Source organism: Podarcis pityusensis, assembly GCF_964106645.2.
Source record: "Podarcis pityusensis genome assembly, chromosome: 10".
In the NCBI taxonomy this organism is placed as follows: Eukaryota; Metazoa; Chordata; class Lepidosauria; order Squamata; family Lacertidae; genus Podarcis; species Podarcis pityusensis.
In genome coordinates, this window is record NC_138035.1 from 42,205,408 (window position 1) to 42,231,478 (window position 26,071).

A 26,071-nucleotide genomic window follows, 5' to 3' on the forward strand; every position below is an offset into this window, starting at 1 on the left:
TACCATTGCCATTCCTCATTTCTCTTTCCCTCCAATGTGGAGCAGAGGTGGCTGATTATTGCAATCAGCTTCCATAATGCTGGGCGAGGCTCCTATGATATCTTATGTCAGTGTTTATGTCATTTGAATAAGAATTTATGTACATATTTTGAAATGAAAATATTTCTTTCCATTCAGGGGTTGATATAGAGGCAGCTCGCAAAGAAGAGGAGCGAATAATGCTTAGAGATGCAAGACAGTGGCTTAACAGTGGTCATATAAATGATGTTCGGCATGCAAAATCTGGTGGCACAGCACTCCACGTAGCTGCTGCTAAAGGGTATACAGAAGTATTAAAGTAAGTTAATTTCTAATACAGATTCACACTTTGTAGTTGCAAATTTCTGCAGTTTAGACTATTCCGCAGATCCTTGGTTTACATGTTAAAATTGTGACTTTTTAAAGTCTTTCTGTGTACAACCTTTTTAGTCAGTATGGTAGTCCATGTGAGAAAATACAGTGGTACCTTAGTTCTCTAACTTAATCTGTTCTGGGAGGACTCCCAAAACTGTTCAAAAAGCAAGGTACGGCATCCAATTGGCTGCAGGAGCTTCTTGCACTCAAGCAGAAGCCATAGAAGCTGCATTGGGCGTTTGGCTTCCAAAAAATGTTTGCAAACTTACCTCCAGGTTTGCAGCGTTCGAGAGCTGATTTGTTCAACAACAAAGCTGTTTGGGAACCAAGGTACCAGTGTAGTGCAATTTCTTTGCTCATTAAACCCTTCACATGGTTCAGTGCTCTGAAAATGCCAGCAAATCCTTCAGTTTTTAAAAATTTTATAGCACTTTATTTCAGTTGTTTTGCTGTCTTTAATTTAATTTATCAAATTTATTCAGGCTTTTAATACAGGCTGGCTATGATGTAAATATTAAAGATTATGATGGCTGGACACCACTTCATGCGGCTGCTCATTGGGGTAAAGAAGAAGCATGTCGAATACTAGTGGAAAACTTGTGCGATATGGAGACTGTCAACAAAGTGGTAGGACTTTTGCATAATCTTTGTCAAAATGTGTTGTTATTGATCTATTGATTAAAAGTAGGTTATGAATTCTGTATTTGCTATTGCTACTTAGCTGTACATCTTAGTTATCTTAGTTAGCTTGTAAATAAAAATCCTAGCATGTCTCCAAATTTAGTAGTAGCTTGCCTCTTCAGGTGATCTGATATATTCCGCTTGGAAGGACAGGCCTGGGTGAATGCAACCAATTTTTAATCCTTAATAAAATGCAAGAAATCAGTTCATTTAAGTACAGTTACTAAACACACATTTTTACTTCATTAAGGGGAACATACTGTTCAGGAAACAACTGCATAATTCCAGAAAGTCCTTTTTGTATCTTGAGTAGTTCTAATTTTAAAATACAAAAGGACACATCTTTCCCCAATGATTTTTATGTTAAAATGTGTTAAAACAAATGTAGGAGATTGCACAGGGAAGAATATAAGGACTGAATGGCTAAAGTAAAAGATCTGTTGGCTGAAGGTTTCAAGTGGAGCTAGATTTTTGAATGAATTCTGGTGGCATGTCTTGTCTTGTTTTCATTCTTATAAGCACCATCTGGTTTCTTCTGCCTTTTGTTGAAGCTTCCCCAGCCCCTTGCCAAATCTCATATCTTGTTTTCCCACCCTATGGGCCTATTTGGAAACAAGTATTTCTGAACTGCTACTCCAGCCAAATTTACAGAGAAGAGCTGTAGCTTAAACTTTTTATGAAGATTTATTTTGAAAAGCATTACACTTGATTACAAAGTTTGCAATAAGCTTAGACACTCATATCACAGTGCTGTCATATTCAGGGGAGAGATAGGGTGGCATTTAAGTTTTGAGGAGATTTATCTGTCTATGAGCAGTCTTGACATTATTCAACTAGTAGATTTTGTTAATGGAAGTGTTTTACATCTCTAAAGTCTGGGACTCAAAGAAGCTTCTAAGGTTTGCTAAAGAGTTGCAAATCTAATTATTTTCCTTTGAACTCATGATTTGTGAGCTATATCATAAAACTGCCCTCACCCCTTGGGATACCAAGATTTTACCAATCCCCCTTGCTATTGCAATCCTTGGCATGTCCCTTCTATTATAAAATAGTTGCAAATCTTCAAGAACAGCTTTTTTGGGGGGGAATCAGCTGAGGAATTGGCAAAAATCGCTTGTCTTGCCCTTGTATGAGTGGAAGTCTTTCTGCAGAGGCAATGCCATCATTGGATAAAACCAATCAACCATAAGCATTATGTATGAAGTAAGGCATTGAGTTGAAAGATGAGTGACAAGCTACAACAGAACATTGCTAGAGGTGTGGCATAAGAAAATTGTGTGCAAATCTGGCAGACTTCCTAGTAAGTTGCACTGTATTAGAGTATAATGTGATGTATAAAGGAGAAAACGAGAAAAATAACTTTCTTCCCAAGAAGGTTAAATAAATATGGGATAGGCAAAGAAAGTGTATTCCACTCTAGTTAACTCAGTGAGAACTATTTCCAACATACAACTTTCTATTTAAAATCTCTATCTTGAACGTATATCTAAATTCAAAGTTGCTCACTGTAACCTTTTCTCTTAAGGCTCTCACACATAAGAGAAACAAGCAGTAGCCCAAAAAACTCTTAACATGTTTGGCTTATTCCTTTACTCATTTGGAGAATTCTTTATAACTCAGTGTCTGGACATGAACAAAGTGTTTTAAGTAACTCATTTCCCCTTCTTTAACTTCCTGAATGTCTACAGGAATTTAAATAGAAATTATATTTTCTGAATCATCAGGAGTGACAGTCTACTTTATACTGGACTAATGTGGAGCTGTTACTTCCTGTGACTTGGAAACTATTGTCCAATTCACAGTCATTTGCAGGACAAACACAAAAGGAACAATTTTGACACATGCCAATAGAATGATCACCTTGAAACTGACTGTATTTGTGGCCCTTTGATTGAAACAGTCCCCATGGTTCCCATTATTTAGTAACTGTAGAAGAAGGGAATTGCTATGTAGTGCGATGGTCTACTTTAGACTGATTGTCTAAATAATAAGTCAGTCTTCACATTAAACTCTTCTTCCTTCATGCCCATTCTTTGTGTTGGGCTTAGCTTGGTGGCCTACTCCCTCCATGTATGTCAAGTTAATGGTACCATAATTTAATTTTGTTGCTTATTTCTCCTGCAGGGTCAGACAGCATTTGATGTAGCAGATGAAGACATTTTAGGATATTTAGAAGAACTTCAAAAGAAACAAAATATGGTGAGCTCTTTCAGTACTGTGAGAACAAACTAATCAGATCATTGGTTTGTCTAGCCTGGTATTGTCTACTCGTGACTACCAGAGTCTTAAGATGGGGATATTTAATGGAAGATACCAAGATTGAATTTGGGATTATCTGCATGCAAAGCATTGTGCTCTACCACTAAGCCTATTCTTTATTTTATGTTCAGTACATAAGTGTCTTGTTTCAGCCAAAGGCCATAATCTTTATTTTATGTGTATTTCACTTTATGGAATAGGTGCTTGGTATGTTTTTTAAAACATGAATAGTGCACTGATGTTCTTTCCCATTACACCTCTCCCACACTATGCAGATAGTTAGGTAGTAACCAGAACAGTGAGCGTGAGGATTCTCATACTAAAATTCTACAATTACTTTACACCAGAAGGGAAGCACCGCTGGAGCTGTTAATGAGCAGCTATAAAATTCCCTCTGAATAAGAAGGTTAAGTGATGGTTCTGCATGCCTAGCAATAACTGTTCCCCTCTCAGGGACTTAAAGTTTGAATGGGAAGCAGCAGTGACTGTGACATAATTTTGCTCCTGCATGTGATCCCATTCATGGAAGTGCAGATGAGTAGTTCTGAACGTCCTGGTGGTGGCCTTTTTTAAAAATAGTTGGCATATGTTCAGTGGTTGAGCCCATATTTTATCAGAAGTATGAATGAACTGAGGGTGTTCCTTTGTAAACCTGGACACAGTCAATTTCTGTGTCCTTGTGCTAATTTAATTTTTATGATGAAGAAAACACAGTAAATGAGAAATCTTACTGAAAAGGAAATTTATGCAGTATATCTAGCCTTACACTGTATCAAGTGATGTGGTTACTTTGATGTTGCAGATTTTGCTTCTGATCCTTTAATTCAGAAATGTTCAAAGATTGAAACACATTGGCCACATTTGTATATCACATGAGTCGTAGTTTAAAGAGTTCTGTCCCCCGTCCCCCCCCCCCCCCCCGTTACTGAGAGGACAATTTAGGCAGCTTCTACTTAGGACTTTAATTATCCATTTTTAAAATTATGTCATCTGGTGTAGCAAATTGTGTTTTAACATTTACTTCAGTCATTTTCAAGAAAGCCATTTTCATTTCTGAGCCTGGCTTGTTTAAACTAACAATAATTAGAATTAATCTGAGTACAGAGTGCGGGAAACATGGCAAATGGCCAGGAAAGAAAACTGAAAGTAACAGCTTCCAAAGTCATCTTCCCCAGCCATGTGTAATGTGGAGGGGGAGACAAAGGTTAACTGCAGCTATAGTTTAGTGTGATGTGCAAATACAGCTGTTATTATTAATCGTCTTTAAAATGTGTTAGCAATGTTGAAATGTTCAAGGAGTTTATTACATAGCTATTTAATATTTGTCACTTAACATTTGTCCTGAGATCTTAATCTTGTAAATGCTTTTTTTTTATGTTATACTGCTTCAGGTGACTTGAAATGTTTTTGTGTTTGCATCAGCACTTGTAGAAATCTAATTGAATCTTTTCATATCTCTTAAAGCTTCATAGTGAAAAAAAGGAGAAGAAATCACCCCTTATTGAATCTACAGCAAACATGGACAATAATCAATCTCAAAAACCGTTTAAAAAGTAAGTAGATTAGTTAAAATAAACTGTGTAGGGGGAATGTTGAAGACGGTTACATGTTTACTTGGAGAAGGTATAGGTAACTGATCTTACACTTATTTTACTGATCACAGCTTTGCATGGATAGGCGGGGAAATAAATAGAGCATAGGAAACCCACCCTCCATTTATTTAACCACCCCCCACACACCTGATCACAGGCTTACCTGGCTTTGGGAAGGCAGTACAAGGGCTCTAGCAGGGTCCTAGAGCCCTCCCGCCTCCTCCCCAAAGCTGGACAAGTGCTTACTGGGCTTTGAGGAGGCAGCAGGAGGCAGAGCCTCATACCGCCTTCTCGAAGCCAGATAGACAGCCCTCCACCTTGCGGTGAGGGTGTGTGTCCTGCGGATTCTTGTCTTTATTCATTTTTGCATATATACATGGAGCCCCGGAACTGAACCCTCATGTAAGAGGCAAGTTACCTGTACTGAAGGAACATAGGAAGGAGTGGAGTTTTTATAATAACACTGAGTCCATATCTGTGCTCCTGTCACAGCCCACCCTGGTATCTTTTTTTCTGAAGCCAATAATGCAATAAATATTTCATGCTTCAAAACAATGTTGTTCCAGTAAAGAGACTTTGATCATTGAGCAAGATAAGAATGCATCAAACATTGAGTCCCTAGAGCAAGAAAAAGCTGATGAAGAGGAAGAAGGAAAGAAAGATGAGTCCAGTTGCTCTAGTGAAGAAGATGAGGAAGAAGACTCCGAATCTGAAGCAGAAACAGGTATTATAGAACAACAATTTTGCTTTACAATTGCTTTTAAATTCAGTTTAGTTTAATTCACCATTGGATTCCTTCCTCATTACTTCATGCTACTTCAAGTTTGGAGGTCATTTAGGGACAAGTATAAAATTCATTAATGTGCAAACCACGAGATACGTCATTTTAAACAAAATTAACTATCTTTATGTCACTTGATTGTCCAGAAACCTTAACATGGTAATACAGTAACTAGAAACTGTACAGAGCAAACTCACACATAGTACATCTATTAGAATTCATATATAATAAATCTATATCTTAGCTGGAAAATGTCAAGAATGTGCTAATTAGCTGTGAAAAACTGTCAGATTCTGCATCAGAAAGCTAACTAGCACTATGACAATTCAATTTCAGCCATGCAGCTGTCTAGAAACTCCTCTGTTCCTTGCCTTTTCCTCATACTCATGGTTTTGTTAAACACATTTTAAGGTTAATTTTAAAATAGTGAATCAAAAGGGATCTATTTATCTCACTTAAATAACAGCTATAAGCTGGAGGAGCACATTTTAATATATATATATGCATGTCTTCCACTAGCAGCTTAAAAGTTTCAGACTCATCACTTCAGCATTTCTTGAGTTATATGACTCTCATTACTCTGTTTTCTTTGTTGCTACTATGCAGTCTTGTGCCAGGAAAATATGACTGTGACACAAGAATTAATTTATGTAAACTTAGAGGTTTTTAAATATCAACAAGGCTTTCATCATACTTTATTTGGCATGCTAGAGAACTTAGGCTTTTCCCTGGAGCTGAATCTCTGTGTTCCAAATTTGTACCTTCTCCTTTCCCTCTTACTCATTTAAAGGTGGATTCACAATAAAATGTTTTGGAACCTGGAATATTCTAGGTGGAGTAGAGCCTGCTCTGCTGTATATTTTGTGTAGTGTGAATTTAAATTTAATATTTAAATGAAATGAGCTTTGAGTGATTTGAGAAATAAACATTGGACTGTTAAAAGGGCTTAAATTTCCCTTGTTCAAGTGGAGAAATACTAAAAAGCAAACACACCACTGCATTTTCTTGGGAAACTGTTATTAAAGTACAGTTATTTAAACACAGCTCTGTATTTTTAAACAGACACTGGGGAAGTTCCAGCCCCTCTCCACATCCATTCCCTTCCATGTGCCAAGTGTGTATTTTTTTTAATGGAAAGATGGGGTGAAAATATTTTTAATAAAACAGAAGGAGGAAGGCTCCTAAATGGTCAACATCCACCAGCCCTGGTAGTCTTGCTTCTACTGCATGCAATGTTAGGCTTGTGAGGATGTGCACAAGGTGTCAGACGGTATTGTCCCCATAATTTGTAAGCATTTTTATTGCAGGAGATTTTCTGTATTTTAAAATGATTTTATAAAACTATTTTCATTGTGGTATATATTTAGTACTGCCTTAAGTGGTGCTAATGAAATTGTATCCAGGTTCAGAGATGATGGGGAATCATGGTTCTCAGTTCTTGTATATTTCATGTGATTTTTTTATTCTCATAGCCTTACAATTTTGTCTATAGCCATAATGACTAGAAACATTTTTAAAACTAAAATAGCTGGGAATTTTTTGTTTCAAGTCCATGCTTCTCAGTGCTCTTCTATGGAGCTACTGTTCTCATAGCAGGAAAACACTGATTTATTTATTTATTTTTGGGTAGTGTTCCACAACAAATGTACAGTGGTACCTCAGGTTACATACGCTTCAGGTTACAGACTCCGCTAACCCAGAAATATTACCTCGGGTTAAGAACTTTGCTTCAGGATGAGAACAGAAATCGTGTTGTGGCAGCAGCGGGAGGCCCCATTAGCTAAAGTGGTGCTTCAGGTTAAGAACAGTTTCAGGTTAAGAACGGACCTCCGGAACGAATTAAGTACTTAACCCGAGGTACCACTGTAGTTAGATGCATAGCCTGATCATCTTCTCCAGCTACTAGTGCTCTTTAAGTATACTTTCAAATAGTTTGGAACAAAACCTGAAGTTACTTGGTGTATCTTCTGGGCAGTAAATAAATAAAATACAATAAAACAATTCATACTCTTCTATAATGTAGCAGGAATACGGTACTGAGACACTTATTCCGTAGTGGAGCAAACCCCTTACTTACTTTGTGGGATACCAGGGCCAGTGGTGTGGGCTGTTCCTCGTCATGTGATTGAAGGCAGGAGCAAAGAATTGTGAGAGGCAGTCACGCTCCCCTCAGTTTTTCAGACTCACCAAGCAGCAAAATGGCCAGCAGGAGCACCTGAAAGAAAATGAACATACCTGTCTACCCCCCCCCCCCCTGCAAACTTTATTGTGCAGAATGGGCCTCTGTAATGTAAAAAGTATTAGTTATCTTTAAATGGATTTTGAATTACTTTATCCTCTAAATGATTTATTTACAGACAAGAACAAACCTACAACAAATAATTCAAATACCACCAACGTGCAAGCTGCTCCTATAGCTGTGACAACACCATCAGTTACTACTGGTCAAGTGACACCTACATCCCCCATTAAGAAGGTAAAACAGTTTGTTTCGGTTGTTTAGTTAAGAGTAAAGTGTACACATTATATCATGAACTCTTTGCACTATTAAAATGCCTTGATTGATCAACTGTTGCATAGGAGGCTGCCTTACATCGAGTCAGATCATTGACCCAACTAGCTCAGTATTGCCTACACTGACTGACGCTGGCTCTCAAGGTTTCAGATATTATGCCAAATAAGATTAGAGGTTTGTATCCAGTGGTGTTGCTGAAGGCATTTTGACCAGAGGAAGCTTTCCTCAGCGGATGGGAGAGGAGGTCATTTTTGCCAATTCCAATTCCCCCTCCATCTTTCCCCCAAATTGGCTTCAGACGGTTGGGTAGGAACAGCATAGAAGGTGACGGGAATTGGCAAAATTGCATCATTCTCTTTGTGTGAAAGCCTCCAATCAAAGAGGGGGCCTATTGGATACAATCCATGGCATGTTCATTTGAAATGGGAGCAAGTTGTAACTCCAGATTCCAGGCTCAGATTTGATGTTCAAGAGTTCCCTGAAGAAGAGTTTTGTTTTTTTTAATGCATTGGGCTTAATAAAAACATCATATATATTTTTTGTACACCTCTTTTTGCTTGAGACTGGGGCCTTACCACCTTAGTTTACTGTAGTCTACATATAGCCGCTCATGAAGTTGGTGTGTGTGTGTGTGTGTGTGTGTGTGTTCAAAAGAATGTGGTTTTCATCCTTTTGGCTTCGTCAGGAAGGTTGTTTAAAATGTAGACGGCAAACTTCATGTAGCATAAACAGAGTTGGTCACTTTTAATTACTTTGTTAGCTTTCTGTATTAGAACACATAGAGATGATGTCAATTCTGCAAAAATTCTTAGTTTGCTTCATTTGAGGAACAGTCAGTAAATACCTGTGCTTGTTGTGTTATCCCAAGAGAAAGATCTAGTTTTAATACTTGTTGCCTGAGTATTTTTTTTACACACCTGTGATTTTGAGCTCTCTCTCTTTAAGACCTGCAATGCTTTCCTCCTAAGATGCACCTTCAGGTCAAGTACTAGATATGAGTTAATGCCCCCCCAAAGCCTCAAATTGATATTTTCTGGTAAATTGCAAATAAGAGACATCATTAAAAAAATTCATTCTTATTAATTTATTATTCACCTTCCATATGTGTCTCAAGATGCTGTAGAGAATGCAATATATGCAGCTAAAACAATTTTAAACAGTATTAAAAAGGAATTAAAAGAGGGGGGGAACACCAAATAGATACCCGTGGCAGAGACCTGTTCATCCAGCTGAGAAGGCTTGTTGGAACAAAAACATCTGATTGTTTCCAGAAAGTACAGATAGTGAGTGCCTGTCGTATCTCGACAAGAATGCTGTTGCACAGAACAAGGACAGCCACACTTAAAACCCTGCTCTGAGTTACTGTCGAGTGGGTTTCTGAGATTTCTGTGTCTTGCAGGAGAAGTTCTCCCTGCAGTGACCTGCCAGGTATGTAAGGAATAAGGGAGTCTTTCAAGGAACAAATTCACACAATAGATATTTTTATGGAACACCTTGTAGAGTATCTTTCTACAGAAAGGTGTGCATAGATGATAAAAAAAAAAACATATCAAAAAGCCCTGAAAGTATATCTTCCAAAACAGCCTTGTAATTTAGTACTCAACCAGTTGCTTTCATTAAAGAAAGACTGCAGCTTTGTACATGCAGCCACCTTTTTAACACAGAGGAGACTGTATGTTTCTTTCCCTGCTGTTTTTTCTTGATTGGACAAATATCTAGGAGAATCCCACATTGATTGTGTGAGAAGGTGGTGGCAGCAGTGTGGAGCTGGTGGGATGAGGTGTCGTGATATGGATGAGTGTTGGTGCTGTAACAACTGTTTACAATATTGCTGTGAAATACCAATTCTGAAACAGTGACAGCAGTGTAGAGCTAGCAGGGAAGAGGAGGCATGGCATGAGTGACTTGTGAGGCTGTAACAGGCAGTTACAAGTTGATATGAAATACCAACTCTCTTAAGGTGAACGTGGGAAAGAATGAATCACCACCATATATGTGATTAGAGGAATGCTAGTACAATTCAATATAGCAAGTAATATTCTTACAGAAGCCAAGATTCTCATTGACCTAAATTGATAGATTTTTCCTGTATTTTCATTTTAAATGTGAAAAAATTATGTTTTTATTTCAACTATGGAATTGTAGTCAGTCCTGTCTGAGGGAAAGTCCACTTATAAAATGGGTCTTCCACCCGTCTCCTCATACTACAGTTTCTGGAACCCCTCAAAAATCTAGTTGTTTGGGGGACCCTCAGGAAAACAACTTGGATGTGGTGAGAAGGACTGCAGTAGGAAAGAGGACTTGGCCAGAATCAGATGAAGGTAGCTTATACAAGTAACTTCCTACTTGGCAACCTGCCTCTACCTGATTTTGGGCAGCTTCCACTTTCCACCACGACCCTTTCTGAAAATCTTGTGACCATCTGGAGAGGCTTTTCATGAGTAGCAAAGTCCCACTGTGAGAGCAGATTTCTACTCATAAAAAACTGAGTATAGCCCATTGGTGTTATATATATTTATCTAATCTACTACCTACCTACCTACCTACCTACCTACCTAATGTACATGGGTACATTCTCATAAATGACCACAAATACTTATCTAGCCTGCCACCGGAAAGTCCTTTTCCTCGGTACCCTAATCTGTGTCTGGCTGAGATTTTTGAGAAAGAAAGCCTGTAAGAAAATGTATAAACCATTGTGAGGTTACTCATGTACTGCACAGCTGATTCTGCTCTCACCCTGTCTTAAAGTAATCATGTAAAGGAGTAACAAGGAAAGAAGTCATGGAACAGAGGTGTGTCCACCCATTTAAGCACAAGTACTAATTTTCATGCTTTTTAAATTACAAGCATAGATAAGAGTTCTGGTGACTAAAGTATGGGTGCAAAAGAAACATACTGCCTATCTTTCAATCTATTTCCTTTCTTCATTTTCCTTCTGCTTCTCCATTCCAGTGCATATGCTTTTACCCCTCTCTTCCTTTCCAATCTCCATGCTGCTTTCTTTCACAAGAGAAAAAATACATAGGGCTAGAGCTGTATCCCTCTTGAATTTCCTGCTTCCCTGTTCAAAGGTCAAAGATAGGACCTCCTTGGAATTTTGCACATCTCTGTTCATATATGGCTATAATTCTGTGAATATGTGCTGAAAAAAGCTGACTGCTTTTACTGCAGTTCTATAAAAAGTAAATAGGGATTAAAACATGTAGACTTTTAAATTAAAGGCCAACATATTTTTTTGTTCAATCTTTATATCTCTTTTATATGTCTTGTCCCAATTGGCTTTAGTATGACTTTCTTCCTGCTATCATGCCTGTGGTGGACTCTGTAGATCCTGCATCATGGAGGCAGGGCTTACGTAAAACTGGCATTATTCTTGTTCCCAGTAAAGGTGAAAAGTCTCTGGTGAGGGCTCTGTGTGTGGTTTCCCCCTCCAGGTTGCAAAATAACAAGTGTTAATTCAAATATTGGCACTGTAGCTGCATGACTTTAAATGGTGTGTCTCTTTTGCATCTCATTGTTAATTTGTAGTTTATAGTGTAATGTTTACAAAGCTAACCTTTGAAAAGTTGATTTACCAAGTGTTTGGAATTTATTAACTTGCCCAGGAAATTGTGTGAGGTCTTGCTTCCTTTTCCACATACATACAATATACATCTATAGGGAATTTCATTTTGAAATATACTATGAAGCATGGAATTCTGGAATTAAAAATACTGAGGTTGAGAATGTGTCTTTCTTCTGTGACCTCTGTATAGTCCCACTTTCTGCTGTGAGCAAACATAGGCCACCATGTAGAAATTCTTAGGCTTTGACAGAAGTCATTTGCTTGTACCTATTACCTTGGCAGCCATGTTTGCCCTCATCTACATGATCCGAGGTTGGGTGAATGTCTTTAACTGCCACAAAATATTGCAGCTAGCAAGCTTCACATTGTGTTACCTTGGATGACTTGGCAGGTTCTGTTTATCTTTCTCCCAGTGCCCCCCTTCCCCTGCTATCTTATTTAACAGTTTAAATTAAATGACTTTTGGTGATACGGCAGGTTTTAAGAAGTGTATACCTTGTAGTAAAGATAATTCCTTCCCTTACCTCTATTTTGAGGAAGGCCACAATCTGGGCACTAGCAGATTTAATCAAGGATTCATGAAGGAGGCTTACTGGAACTTAGGTTTTGGGTCAGAGCACATTTCTGCAAGGAATATTAGTGACTGCTGAACAGAACACAGTGGTAAGCAGCAAGGTTCAGGGTGGATTTCTGTAGCAGCTGTGCGAAATCAAAGTTCATGTTGCTCTAAACCATGTTTCACAATGGACAACCATTGTGTTAGAGTACAAAGCTAAGTAAAAAGAGAGCTGTTCAGATGAATGGCTAGCATTCTTCCCCAATACCTAAACACACCAAAAGTGACTTTGCATCTGGGGCAGTGTTGGAATTCAATAAGAAGGGAGTAAAGCAATGCCAAGGCCCATTACTGCTTTCCCTGAGTCTAGAGTCCATGGTGGATGAATCTGTTAGACAATGTTGCTTACTTGCTTGTCAAATGTGGGACTTCACAAAGATCACAAAGGAGATAACAGGGTTGCTTGCCTGTAATCCCTGTTCTCCAAGTGTGCTCTGTGCAGTTGCACATCCTACCCTCCTTCTCTAGCGTAGAAACTCAACTTGTCTTAAAAATTATTTGTGGTTTGCTACCCATGGTGATCTCATGTGAACTGCGGAGAAATACATTAGTCCCGTGGTTCATGCTCACAAGGGCAAATATGTCAGCGAGAAGGGCACAGATGTACTCCATTCCTGTCAAAGTTGTGGAATTACTCATTTTGTGGCCTGTGTATGTACACTTCCAAATGTTTGACTGCACAGAGGACACTTGGAAGAACAAGACTTACAGAAAAGCAACCCTGTGTTTTACAGTTCCCAACTTCAACTAAGGTTTCTCCCAAAGAAGAAGAGAGAAAAGATGAGTCTCCTGCTTCATGGAGACTAGGTCTTCGAAAGACTGGCAGTTATGGGGCACTGGCAGAGATTACAGCTAGCAAAGAAACTCAGAAAGAAAAGGATTCGACAGGAGTTATGCGATCAGCTTCAAGCCCTAGATTGTCCTCTTCATTAGACAACAAAGACAAGGTAACATTTTTTCCAGAACACACGACGTAATTAAATTATGGATGGTGATGGTTTTTTTATTTTTTAAAAAAGAAAGACCAGTGTCTGAAGATGAATTCCTTACCAAATTCTGACTTCCACATATCATGGAATAAAGTTTCTACTCCTAAAAGCTGTGAAGACAAATCATGAACTTATGTGCCTAGTTCCTGGTGAAGTCTTAAGAGGCAGTAGTAGTTGGTATGTGGTGTACCATGAAAAATTTCCGTTCATCAAAGACAGGGGTCCAGTGATCTTTGTATGTCTTTCTGCATTTTTCATCTAGTTCCTTGGGCAAAGTTTCCGGGGAGAAAGGATGTGCTTTCAAGAATGGTGTGGCATTTTTTCCATCCTTCAAATAGGAGATGCTTCCTAATGTGTGGTTACTCTGTGTACAAGGTTTAACTACTTTCTTTATTTCTTTGTAGTAGATCACTTTCAGTGTAATTCAGTGATGGGAAGGCCAGACTTTCCAGACAACTTGTGTAGGAAGCATAATTCTGTACAATTATCAGTCATGTGTGTTAGGCTCTGTGTAATTTAGTTCAGGTTTGACAACTAATTATTTGTTTTCTCAAATGCCAAAGTTTCTGTTTGACATTGTTTACAGTAAAATATGTAAAGCGTAAGTGGCAACCTCCCTTTAGAACATTTATTGCTAGATGCTTATTTTTACACATGAACTAGAACTTCTAGAAACAGTGTGCCTGTTTTAACACTTTTTCACTATTTGGCCCATAAATTGATGGGAGCAAGTTGTGCCTGTGCGTGTGTGTGTGTGCGCGTGCGTGTGTGTGTGTGTGTGTGTGTATGTATGTATGTAATTAAAATTGGGGTCATGTTGGCTACACATGCAGTTGACCTTTCAAAAATCGTAATCGTAAGTCAAACTTGTAAACTTTGTAAAAAAAATGTCTCTTGCAGGATAAAGATACAAAAGGAACTAGGCTTGCATATGTTGCTCCTACAATTCCAAGACGGCTGGCCAGTACATCTGACATTGAAGAGAAAGAAAACAGGGATACGTCAGCCAGTTTAATACGTGGTAGTGGTTCTTACACAAGAAGAAAATGGGAAGAAGATGCAAAGAAAAATATCTCAAATGAAGGATCTTCACCACTAAACACAACCTATCAAAGAAGGTAAATAGTGTATGTTTTGTAGATGTTAAAAGTATAAAGAATTCCAGGTATTTTTATAGAACTGCATAATGAATTTTATACTGTCTGCATTTTCAAATAGTAATATAAAGGACAGCTATATTCATGTTCTTAAAAGAAGGTTAGGTGTAGTTGTTTTGTGTATTATACATTAGCTATTTACCTGAAAATGGCGAGAGCTGTTTTATTATTATACCTTCATTGGATAAACACTACAAAGCTATCAGCTGAAAGAGGAAATCTGTGTTTGGGGAAACTGTGTTCTGGTGCTTTCCAATCCCAAATGGATGAGGACTGCTAGTCACAGCTGCTTCAGTTACTTGCTTCCAGAAAAGCTGCACTTTTAGTTCTTAGAACAGCTTCCTTGTTGCCTCTTAATGCCAAACTGTTCATGAAGCAACTGTGGCAGCATCCTTGCCCTTCAGTGATGGTCATGCTCGGTGTGAGTAAGTGATGTCTAAGACTCAGTTTGACTCATATATTTTAGTAGATGATACTTTTAATCAGCAATTAGATTTTCTGTATGTAAGTGATGGGCTGTAATAGCAACAACATTAAGTGTGCCATAAGACTGCAGGCAGATATATTGGTATGATGTTAAAATTGGGTATACAATCTTAGTAATCTTTTTATGGAAATGAGAGGGAAATTAGAGTTCTTGTAATTATGCTTACCTTTTTTACAAATATCTGGAGCTATTCAGTAGATGGAAATAGAGGGTCCATCAAACTGGTAGAAGAATGGGTATGATTTATAACTTAATAAATACACAGTGCTTATTTTTGTAAATTCAAATGACTTTTCAGTGGTTCCTTTGGTAGAAGACAAGATGACTTGATTAGTTCTAGTATTCCAAGTATTACGTCAGTATCAACAGTTACCTCCCCCGCTGGTCTTCAGAAGAGCCTGCTTTCCAGCACAAGCACTGCTACAAAGGTTACAACGGGTTCAGCAACAGCAGGCATACAAAGCAGGTGGGACCATCAATGTCGTTTGAGTTATGTCCACTGTGTGCTTTATGTATGTGCATGCATTTTTGTGTAGAAGGTACTGGGCTCTGGATTTTTTTCATTTTTGCTATTACCTGTGGTCAGTATGTAATCTGGCTTAAAATGAAGCTTGCATTATAAAGCAATAGCTATGCATGTCTGTAAACAGGTAAAAAATAATATATAGGAATGGGGTGAAAATATAGTCAAAGCTTTACTTTTAGTAAAGCTGCCCAGGAGGTATGTAGATACTTCTGTAGCAAAACCAGTCTCAAATTTGTATGTTTTTAAAAAAAGAAAAAATCCATCCCTTTGTATCACACTGTTTTAGTAAAGTGCTTTCATTGTTTAGCTGTTTCCTTTTCTCTTTTTGTGTTGTTGCTATGATGCTATAGTACCTCAAATCGTTTATGGGCTGAGGATAGTACTGAGAGAGACAAAGACAATGTTCCTACGGCAGTGACCGTTCCTGTTGCACCATCAGTTGTAAATACTGCGACTACCACAGCCTTGACTACAACTACTTCTGGCACTGTGTCCTCAACTTCAGAGGTCAGGGAGAGACGCAGGTGTGTAAAAGTTCTGAGAATGATACTTCACTTGTGCTGTGATTCATTAGTGTGAGGTGAACAAATGCCTACTCACAAAAGATGCATTAATACAATTGTAAATACGTTGATATTTTGCCCACATGTAATATATGTGATGGGAAACACGTAGACAATCCTCAGCTTCCATCATCACCATCACCATCATCATCATCATCATCATCAAAAATTTATTATTTATACCCCACCCATCTGGCTGGGTTTCCCCAGCCACTCTGGGTGGCTTCCAACAAAATATCAAAAATACAATAAAACAGGGAATACAGTTAAAACAATGGGAAGTCGTTTTACATCTTCCCTGTTCACCCAGTTCCCATGGTTCTATGCCACTTAAAAAAACAAAAACTAAGGTAGAGAGTGGTATGCATGTTCAGTGTCTCCACATTTACAGCAGTTCTTTATCTGTAAAGAATTGAGAAAAGTTTTTCAGTTTCATGAATTGTGAGAAGAATTTATCAGCTTTTTAGATGGGAAGAACTGTTTCCAAACATAGAAGATTCTGGTCAATATGGAAACACCATATGTATTTAAACCTTGATAAATGTAAATGCAACAAGTTGTCCATGTCAGTGTCTGAGAACACCTTTTCTTCTACATTGCTGTTTTTATGTTTTCTGGATTTTCCTGTGGAAATGTGTCGTTTGGGCCCCAAATCCCTTTTGTCATCTTTCTTCCCAAGTGACTGTGTGTGTTAAGGAAAATGCTATGGTTTGAACTTGCTGTGCATTTCCCCTCTCAGAAATAAGAAAAAGCTTTTTTTAAAAAATAAAAAAGGCAAAAAGGCTGCTGTAATGCCTGTAAAGACATGTCAGTAGATGTATCAGGTACTGTAGATATAGAAAGTGGCACACAATATCTCTTTAGGAAGTGGCCTTTGATACAGAGAGCCAAGTATTCTATTTTGAGGAATGGTCAATGCAGCCCAAAGTGTCATATTAGGGACCATTTGATCTTGCCAAACAAACAAACCTGCCTGTCCACTGACCTCACAAAATATTCTAGGGAGGGAGAGAAGAGGATGTATATTTTGGTGTGGAGAAGAAGAGACACCAGAATTTAGAATAAACCTAGGCATTTTCAAAGTATATATACACAAACCAGCTTATCTTCCTGTTTCATTCATCTGAAGATGCAGGTTGTTGTTCTGAAAGCCCATGCCCTTTAACCTATTATGTTTTTAAGGTGTGGCAATGTTCTTAGTTTGTTCTGGCATAAATGCACACAAACATGAATGCTCTGAGACTGCATTCTTAGTTCCTTTTAAAGATCACTTTAATGTGGAAGACAAATCAAGTATTTCCACAATGCACATTGTATGCTTTGAAGAAGGATCGTGTCTGGAAATAATAGGAATAAAATTGGCGAACCAGGCAACTTTATTCATTAAAAGTTGCATAATATATCTAGGATTAAACGCAAGGTGTATGTAATGACTAAATTTTATTACAATAAGTGTGGTTTTTTAAAAAACAATATACTATAGTTAAAAAGCCTGAGAGGAGCTGAAAAAGCAAGGAAGTTCAAAATTCAGGCATTCAGTTTGTTTCTTCACTCTCACCAGTGTGTCAAGGTTTTGCATGTGTGTTGCACAGGATGAAATAACACATTTAGATTTCTGTTGGTGGTCTAAATTACCTTGATTTTTAAAATGTGTTGTCCAGAAGGTGCCTACCTCCTCTTTGAATTCTGTGGTTTTACATATGAAGATGTAATAACAATTAGCTGTTCCTTAGCAGGTCTTGAGATTAGGTAAATACAACCTCAAATGAACAACAACACATGATATTGCACCATGTCATTATTTATTTAACAGAAATAAAGCCAAAATGGAAAAGCCATGTGTGAAAAACTAACCATGGTGGTTCTACAAGCTATTGAATTGTAAGGTGTACTTAGTTTTCCACACATGGCTAAACATGGCACTGTGCATTATGGCCAAACATCTCCACTTTGATCTCATCCGTCCAAAAGATGTTGTTCCAGAAGTCTAGTGGTTTGTTCAGGTGCAACTTTGCAAACCAAAGCCATGTTGCCATGTTCTTTTTAGAGAGAAGAGGCTTTCTCCTGGAAACCCTTCCAAACAAACCATGCTTGTTCAATCTTTTTCTAATTGTATTGTCATGAACTTTTAACATTTAACATGCTAACTGAGGCCTGTAGAGCCTGAGGTGTAACTCTTGGGGTTTTTGCAATTTCTCTGAGCATTGCGCTATCTGACCTTTGGGTGAATTTGCTGGGACGTCCACTCCTGAAATGATTGGAAACTGTATTGAATGTTTTCCACTTTTGAAAATCTTTCTCACTGTAGAATGATGGACTTAACATTGGTTGGAGATGGCCTTGGAACCCTTCACAGTTTCATGGGCAGCAGCACTTGCTTCTCTAAGAGCATGGTGTCATATTTCCTCCTTGGCACTGTTTTAAAATACACCTGAATGCTCCAGACCAACAAACTGCCCAAACCCCAGCTTTTATAGAGGTGGACACACTTGCTGATGTTCAAATAAGCAAGGGCATTTGATTAGAAGCCCCTGTCTGCTACTTAGCCTCTTAATTGCTATGGCAGCAGTAAAGGTGTACTTCGTTCTTCCACACATGATTTCTCCATCTTGACTTTATTTCTGTTAAATAAATCATGACACGTTGTAATAGGTCATGAATTGTTGTTCATACAAGGTTGTATTTACCTAATTTTAAGGCCTGGTAAAGAACAAATGGTTGCTATTACGTCCCGATGTGGAAAACCACAGAATTCAAGGAGGGTGCACTTTCTTTTTCCCATGACTGTACATAGTGGCAGTTATTACATGGTCCCAAACTAGTTCAATTTGTTCATTCAGAGTTCAGTGTTTGATTATGTGAGTTTGTTGGCTGCTTAGAATAACCTAGGATGACAGAATTGCCTACTGCTAAGAATATATTGAGGAGTGTTTGTTTGCTCTTCCTATTTCCCCACTTTCTTTAAATGGTCATACTTTAAACGGTCATAGCTGAGGCATAGGTTATGAGGCATAAACATAATAGCTAACTGTAAGGCGTAATGCATTTATATATGTATGTTAGTGCAGTATACTTAACACTTATGACACTTGGGTTTCCGGTATCTTTAAGATATCTCATCTAAAGCAGGGCAGAAAATAAATGAAAGGAAGTGGCACAGCAAAATGTTCAGAAATGTACATACCATAAGCTTTCTGGATGAGCTGAATACTTTGTTAATGTCTATCAAGATGTATTCTCCTTATGTTAGACATTAATTTGAGGTGGTATTTGGGATAATTCGAGAAATGTTTACTTTATAAATAATGAGGTCTCTTTTTACTATTTAGCTTAGTGCCCTGACAGGCTTTCCCCCATTAAATTTAAAGTCAGGAAAGGGTAGTCTGTTCCAGCAGGTTGGATTCAACAAGTCCTGACCTACAATCACAATTGGGTTGTGGTTTGTTAAGTAAGTACGTGTAGAATGAACCAGTTTCCTGAGTTTGAACATAGCTATGGTTTATTAAAAACCCCGAAGGAAGTATCAAGTTGTTTCTTATGGTTAAAGGAGAGACGAGGAGCAAGCTTGTTGCAACACATTCTTGTAATTGGGAATCATGGTATCCCATTGCATCTAAACTAGGCCATTGCCGTAGAATCCTTGCTTGATTGAGTGTTGAGAGATCTAATAGTATGAAATGATGTTTTTAAAACCAGTTTTGTAAAGCAGCAACACTTCAAGTTGGTTGTAAATAAAAACATTTGCTAGTATAGTTCATCAGCAACAATTTCACTTGGAGTACCATTTGGAGAGAATAATAAAGATTCCCAGTCAGGGCCCTCCCACACCTACATCCCATAACCAGTTACCATGAACTCATTAAAAGCACTGTTGCATCTGTATTAGAAAGTGGCAGGTAATACCTCTCAGAAGGCTCAGTTTGATCCTGGGTATTTCTGTTGCTGATCCTTAGGTTAAAGTGCTGACGATATTGTAATGTGATTGTATTATCAGAATATGAAGAGCTTGTATGTGCTCAGTGCAGAATTACACCAAAACGCAAGCAGTGATCTTGTTGCCACAAAATAACCTTGTTATTGTTTGAAACCTTCAGTTTCCTAATTTATTTGTGACTTAGCCGAGAGGCTTTGGTTGCTCCTTTTTCTATCAAATTATTTTCAAAAAAATGCAGTTACTTAATACATTGATTACTAGCTGGCAAATCTTTTAACTCCAGGTCATACCTCACTCCAGTTCGGGATGAAGAATCTGAATCCCAAAGAAAAGCTAGATCAAGGCAAGCAAGGCAGTCTAGAAGATCCACTCAGGTACAGTGATCTTATATGTTATATTTAGGGGATATGTGTTAGTCCAATACACTGACAGTACAATACCTATGAATTGGTTTCTGTTCATAGAGGAAGAGAGAGAATTAAAATATGAAAATGGAAGTATGTAATAATATACAGGCAACTCGCAGCTTATGCGAGGGTTTGGTTCCAGGGTTTCATGTGTAAACCCAAAATCATGTGAAGCCAGAAACCCCCAGAACTCCCCAACCCTGCATGCCTGTCTGGAACAAGCCTTTCCCTCTGCCCTACTGGGCTCTAGGTGTGTTCCGGGACCCTCACACAACTTTCCCAGAGGCAAGTATTATCATTTATTTATTTTTTAGTGCAACAGAGAAATACAGCTCCTCTTCAGAAAAGCAAGTTAAATATTTGCATTCTGACTTTAATCTACATATCCACATGCACACAATTAGTTCTGGGCTAGGAAAATATATTTTCCCCAAGCATGCAACCAGGGGAAAAGTTTTTTTAAAGCATTTATTTTTATCACATAAAATACCATCCCTTCCAGTTGTTTTAAAACAGCATTAAAAATACAAGGGAAAAGCTTTTATATGCTATGAAAAATGAGGATGGAACAAACAAGAAAGAATGAACTATGAGATTAGGAAATGGGGTGTAGCCTCAGGTTTGGTTTGGGTTGTTTTTTTTTTTACAAAATACCATTTACCTTTAATAAGTTATTGTTTGAATGTCAGCAGAAGTCAAATTAGATACTGGAGACTTGACATGTTATCCTTTTTTTGGGGTGCAATTCTTCTAAAGGGGGTAACGCTGACTGATCTTCAAGAAGCCGAAAAAACTATTGGCAGAAGTCGTGGTACACGAACCAGAGAGCAAGAAAATGAAGAAAAAGAAAAGGAGGAAAAAGAAAAACAGGACAAAGAAAAACAGGAAGAAAAGAAAGAATCTGAATCTAAAGATGATGATTATAGACAAAGATACACACGGACCATAGAGGAGGTATTTCATGTTTCTCCTATTGCACAGGCATGAATCGGCCAACTGTGCTTCGAATTCTAGGCACAGTTGGATTTTATCCCCAGTTCATGCATTAGAGTGGGAACTTCTGCACTCAGGTCTACCGACCAGGCTCCGCCCCATTGGCTGCCCATGATTGGGCGATTTGAATTTTAGTCTGGTGAGCTATCACACCCTGCAATGCAGCTGGTCCGGGAATTTACAACGGCTGGCTGTTGGGGATGTGACTCCTAACTGCCCTGGGAATGAAGGGCAGCTTGCAAGGGGCCGCAACTGCCACTCATGCGGAGCAGGGTAGGCGGCCATTCTGAAATTGTAGGAGGTAGCTTACTTGATGTAAATGATTTAATCTGCATTTCCATGCTTCCTAATATTTCAAAACTGATATGGACTTCTCCCTGTTGACTAGCCATATCATCGCTATAGAACTACTCCTTCAACTACTTCATCAACTTCTTCAATTGCCACATCTAGTTCTTCAAGCCAACTAAACAGACCAAACAGCCTTATAGGTATAACTTCTGCTTACTCCAGAAGTGGAGCAAAGGAAAATGAGAGAGGTAAGGCTTCTCTTATTTTTTTCTTTTTCTGTGTTGGTGTTATCAAATAAACCACTGCCCCCTTCAAGAAAGTTTGGTATACCTTAGATGAGTAATTGGTAAAACAGTTGGGAATCCTCCTGTAGAATCGCCACCTAAAATCAGTATTTCAGCAATTCCTCAGTAATTATACTTTTAAATTGCTTTCTGTAGATCAAATCTAAACTTGCTCATCAGTTCCCATAATTCCATGGGCTCTAAATTTTAATGTTGAATTGTTATAGGAACAACTTTTTTTAAAAAAGAAAAAGTTTGGAGTGAGGCTGAGTACTGTGTTGCCTTAATATAGATTCATTTTTCAGCCCTGAAGACTGGAGCAGTGAATTAACAAGTACCTGGATGTTTGTGATTTCTTATGTTAATTCAAGGGTAAACACATGGATAAAGTGCATGATAGCAAAGGAATGTTATATGCTTGTGCAGCCCTGCTTAATAATTCTTGTATAAGTTAATAAAAGCATTTTGGAGCTGAACAATCAGTTTGAAAGGTTAAACTTTGATCTTTCTGACATGTTACTTTAAATCTTAGTTTACAAGAAGTGGCACCTTACCATGGTCTGAAAATTGCTGGATTTCATTAAATGCATTACCATACAAAGAAAAGCAAATCTAGCTAATTTGAACACAAATCTCTCTGAAAGAGTCTGTTGCACGCTGAATTCTTGATGCTTCTGGCTAAACAAATACTTACCTGAATAAGTGTGCTCTGGTTGCTTTGATGAATATGTGTTTGTAGATGTCATAATGTATGCATATGTGTTAGGCTTTGATTCTTAAGGTTAAATCCATATAATACTACAATGAAATATTATCGTTAGAAATGATGGAACAATGTATAAAGAGAATAATGGCATGTTAAAAGGGATCTACATTTACCATATTCTCAAAAGCATTTTAGGATTTTCATAAACTTGAATCCTGAATGTCTTGCTTCAGGAATGACAACAGAAATGTAATGTGTTGCAAATTAGTATATTTACTGGACTTCATTAAAATCTCAATGCATTGCTATTTAAATAGAAACAGGGAAGAAAGAAGAAGAAAAAGAAGAAGATAAATCACAGACAAAATCAATAAGGGAAAGGCGACGGCCAAGAGAAAAACGAAGATCTACAGGAGTTTCTTTTTGGACTCAGGATGTAAGTAAAATCCCATTTAAATTGCATATAGATCTGTATTTAGAAACAGTTCAGGGAGAATTCAATGAACTGAGGCAACACAGTTGATAAAACAAGCTGTGGAAATTGGGTTTTTGTTTTCATATTGCAGATTTATGTTTCAGACATGGGTGAGATTCATGTATTTTAAAGCTATTAGCACTCTTGATCTAATGCTTAACACAGTTATCAATCTCATTTTAGAAGTGTGGTGGTTATACCCAGTTGTCAGATCTAGACGTTCAAACTGTTTCATGAATCACCAACCCATCCACAATATGTACATGATTTTTTTTATTAGTGAGACAACAGACTTCTTCATCACTGATATCACAGCTTTTTTGGACAATTAATGAATTCAGTTATTAGTCATTGCCTTAAAGTAAAATCAGTACCCAACTAAGTTCTACTTAGAATAGACATATTGAAAGTAATGGACCCAAGTTAGTCATGGCTATTAATTTCAGTGGGTCTACTCAATGCAAGCTTTGACTATACCCCCCCCCCCCCGTAATATGGAAAATGTGTGATATTAATTGTAACGCATACATAATTCATAATACATTGGATAAGCATGCATTTTAGTTAATTAGGGCTTGGGTGATTATGTGTGTGACTTTAAATCAGAAACAATGAGATGAATGAGATGTTGCAATGAGATGCTGTAAAGTAGTTAAGTAAAAGTTCTTGTATGTAAGTTAACTGCTTAAACATTAATATGGACTTGCCACCCATAAATTGCTGTTTGTATATTGTTGTTGTTGTTGTTGTTGTTGTTTATATACCGCCTATACCCAGGGGTCTCAGTGCAGTTCACAAAATAAAATCAAGATATAGAACCACAAAATACCTAATAAAAATAAAAACAACAACCCAACAGCCCCAATAAAATCTGAAAATACAGATTCTATGTATCTGCTATTTATAGGGAAAGAGTGTCTATCATTTTATTTTAAAAAAATAACTTGATTACAGTAAGTTGTCCCAGAATTGAAGAATTGGACAAAAATAGTTGAAATTTTGTTTTAGAAGAGTACAAAAATAGATTATATTCCAGTATAAATGTGTGAGTGGTGGTGAGCAACTAGGATAGAATTTTGTTATTGACAAACTATATCTGCTTGTTTGAAGCAGTTTGAAGGCTGAAAATGTTGTTTGGTGGAAGCCCTCCTTCTAAGTTGTTCTGTCCCGAGGCAGAATGTAAATATATGCTAATTTTAAATGGGTTTCCTCCCTCAGAGTGATGAAAATGAACAAGAACACCCATCTGATTCAGAAGAGGGAACAAATAAAAAAGAAACACAGGTAATTGTTCTGTTTTGTTTTCCTTGCATAAAAGACATAATCTCATGCTACGATTTTATTCAAGGTTCTGTGAAGAAAATTGTGTCTTCTGGGGTTAAAACATTAAGTTCAGAGATCATGTGATAATTTCATTTGGCCTTCATAGAAGCATAACCTGTTGATTATAGCGCACAAAGTTGTTTTCATATTTCAGTGCTGTTCCATGTATCTTTTTCCCTGTTCTCTTTCATTTTGATTCTCATTTGAGTGCCATATTTTACAAAAGCTACACTCCCACAGGTATTGCATCCTGTTTAAATTCAGTAATAGTGCATTAACTGAGATTGCATACATTTTGCTGTGATAATGCCAACATTATCTGTTTCATTTGAACGTGTCACTTGAATAAGCTCTAAGTGGACCCTACAAAATATATTCAAACAAAAGGTTTGAATGGTGTAAAGTTTATTTAAAATCACCACATAGTGGACTGTGGTGAGAGAGCAGTTGGAATACATAGAATACTAAAAGAACAGGAAGGCTGAATCATTAACTCTCTAGAACCTTGTCATAATATGGGGTCTATATTTCTAACATTGGTGTTCTTGTGAAGATTCTGCAAATTGTTGCTAGGATCCAAACATGCAGTTACTTTCATGTGGCTATGGAGACTTTGGGCTTGTATCACTCAAACAGCAGTTCTCTAAGCTGCATTGCAAATTACTTTTGAAATCATAGAAGTCTTTGAAATGCTCTTCGGCTTGGAAGGTCTGTTATTCAAAGAAAGAAGTCCAAAATGCCTTTGCGCATGCCCAATCCCTTGGTGTATTTAAGTTAGCTATTTGGATTCCAGCCTATGATTCCATGCAGCACGGGTAGATAACTGCATACCGCCAGTGGGCCAGATCCTTCCTTCCCCTCAATCCCAAGTGTCAATTCTGACACGTGGGTGGTACTGCCCACCTGTCAATCACCTGGTGTTGTTATGACATTGGGTGACAACTTGAAAAGAACTTTCCTTTGAAGACTGTTTTGCAGATAAGTTTCAGTACACATGGCTTGGAAATGGACTTCAAAGTAACAGCAGACACGCCTTTACCTGCCATATACCTGATGTCACATATGACATCAGGGATGGGGCAGCTGAGTGTGGTTTGGGGGAAATGGCCTCCCAGGGCAAAATAGAACCCCTAGCTGACCTGAATGGACCTGTAAGCTGGTGGTTCCACACCTCTGCCATACAGTATATTTTATGGTCCATTTTATTTTAAATGCTGGACTTACTTAAATTCTCATTAATTGTCTAGTAAGCTGTGAATAATTTGCTTGTTAAACATAGGTGCAGTCTTTTAAAATATTTGTTTCCTCTTCCTCCTTCAGGGTGAAAGCATTTCAAGGTATGTGCACTCTTCACGTTTAGCTCTCCTTATGATGGGAAGTATAACATTCTTAATTGTTTAATGTTGCTAATGAAATGAGAGGTTAATCATGCTTTTATGGAAAAAGGCACTTCGCAAATGATGCGATGCAAGAAGCTGCCCACAGCTCAGTTCTCCATAGATACCAAAACTGTTGAAGATTACATCCAGTT

General features: G+C 37.8%; 1 protein-coding gene across 6 annotated transcripts in view; it reads left to right on the forward strand.

Moving 5' to 3' along the window:
• PPP1R12A (protein phosphatase 1 regulatory subunit 12A) overlaps positions 1–26,071 on the forward strand; it is a 94,055-nt gene that overhangs the window by 51,262 nt on the left and 16,722 nt on the right. For 4 of the 6 annotated variants that reach the window (XM_080971319.1, XM_080971322.1, XM_080971321.1 and 1 more), the window contains exons 4-19: positions 178–337; positions 876–1,020; positions 3,199–3,273; positions 4,798–4,886; positions 5,492–5,649; positions 8,064–8,182; positions 13,140–13,352; positions 14,295–14,512; positions 15,337–15,504; positions 15,915–16,088; positions 20,345–20,435; positions 21,225–21,422; positions 21,850–22,000; positions 23,060–23,178; positions 24,436–24,501; positions 25,861–25,877. In XM_080971319.1, coding sequence (XP_080827445.1) covers positions 178–337; positions 876–1,020; positions 3,199–3,273; positions 4,798–4,886; positions 5,492–5,649; positions 8,064–8,182; positions 13,140–13,352; positions 14,295–14,512; positions 15,337–15,504; positions 15,915–16,088; positions 20,345–20,435; positions 21,225–21,422; positions 21,850–22,000; positions 23,060–23,178; positions 24,436–24,501; positions 25,861–25,877 — 2,161 coding nt within the window. The remainder of the gene's footprint in view (positions 1–177; positions 338–875; positions 1,021–3,198; positions 3,274–4,797; positions 4,887–5,491; positions 5,650–8,063; positions 8,183–13,139; positions 13,353–14,294; positions 14,513–15,336; positions 15,505–15,914; positions 16,089–20,344; positions 20,436–21,224; positions 21,423–21,849; positions 22,001–23,059; positions 23,179–24,435; positions 24,502–25,860; positions 25,878–26,071) is intronic. The other 2 variants (XM_080971323.1, XM_080971324.1) reach the window with 2 other exon arrangements.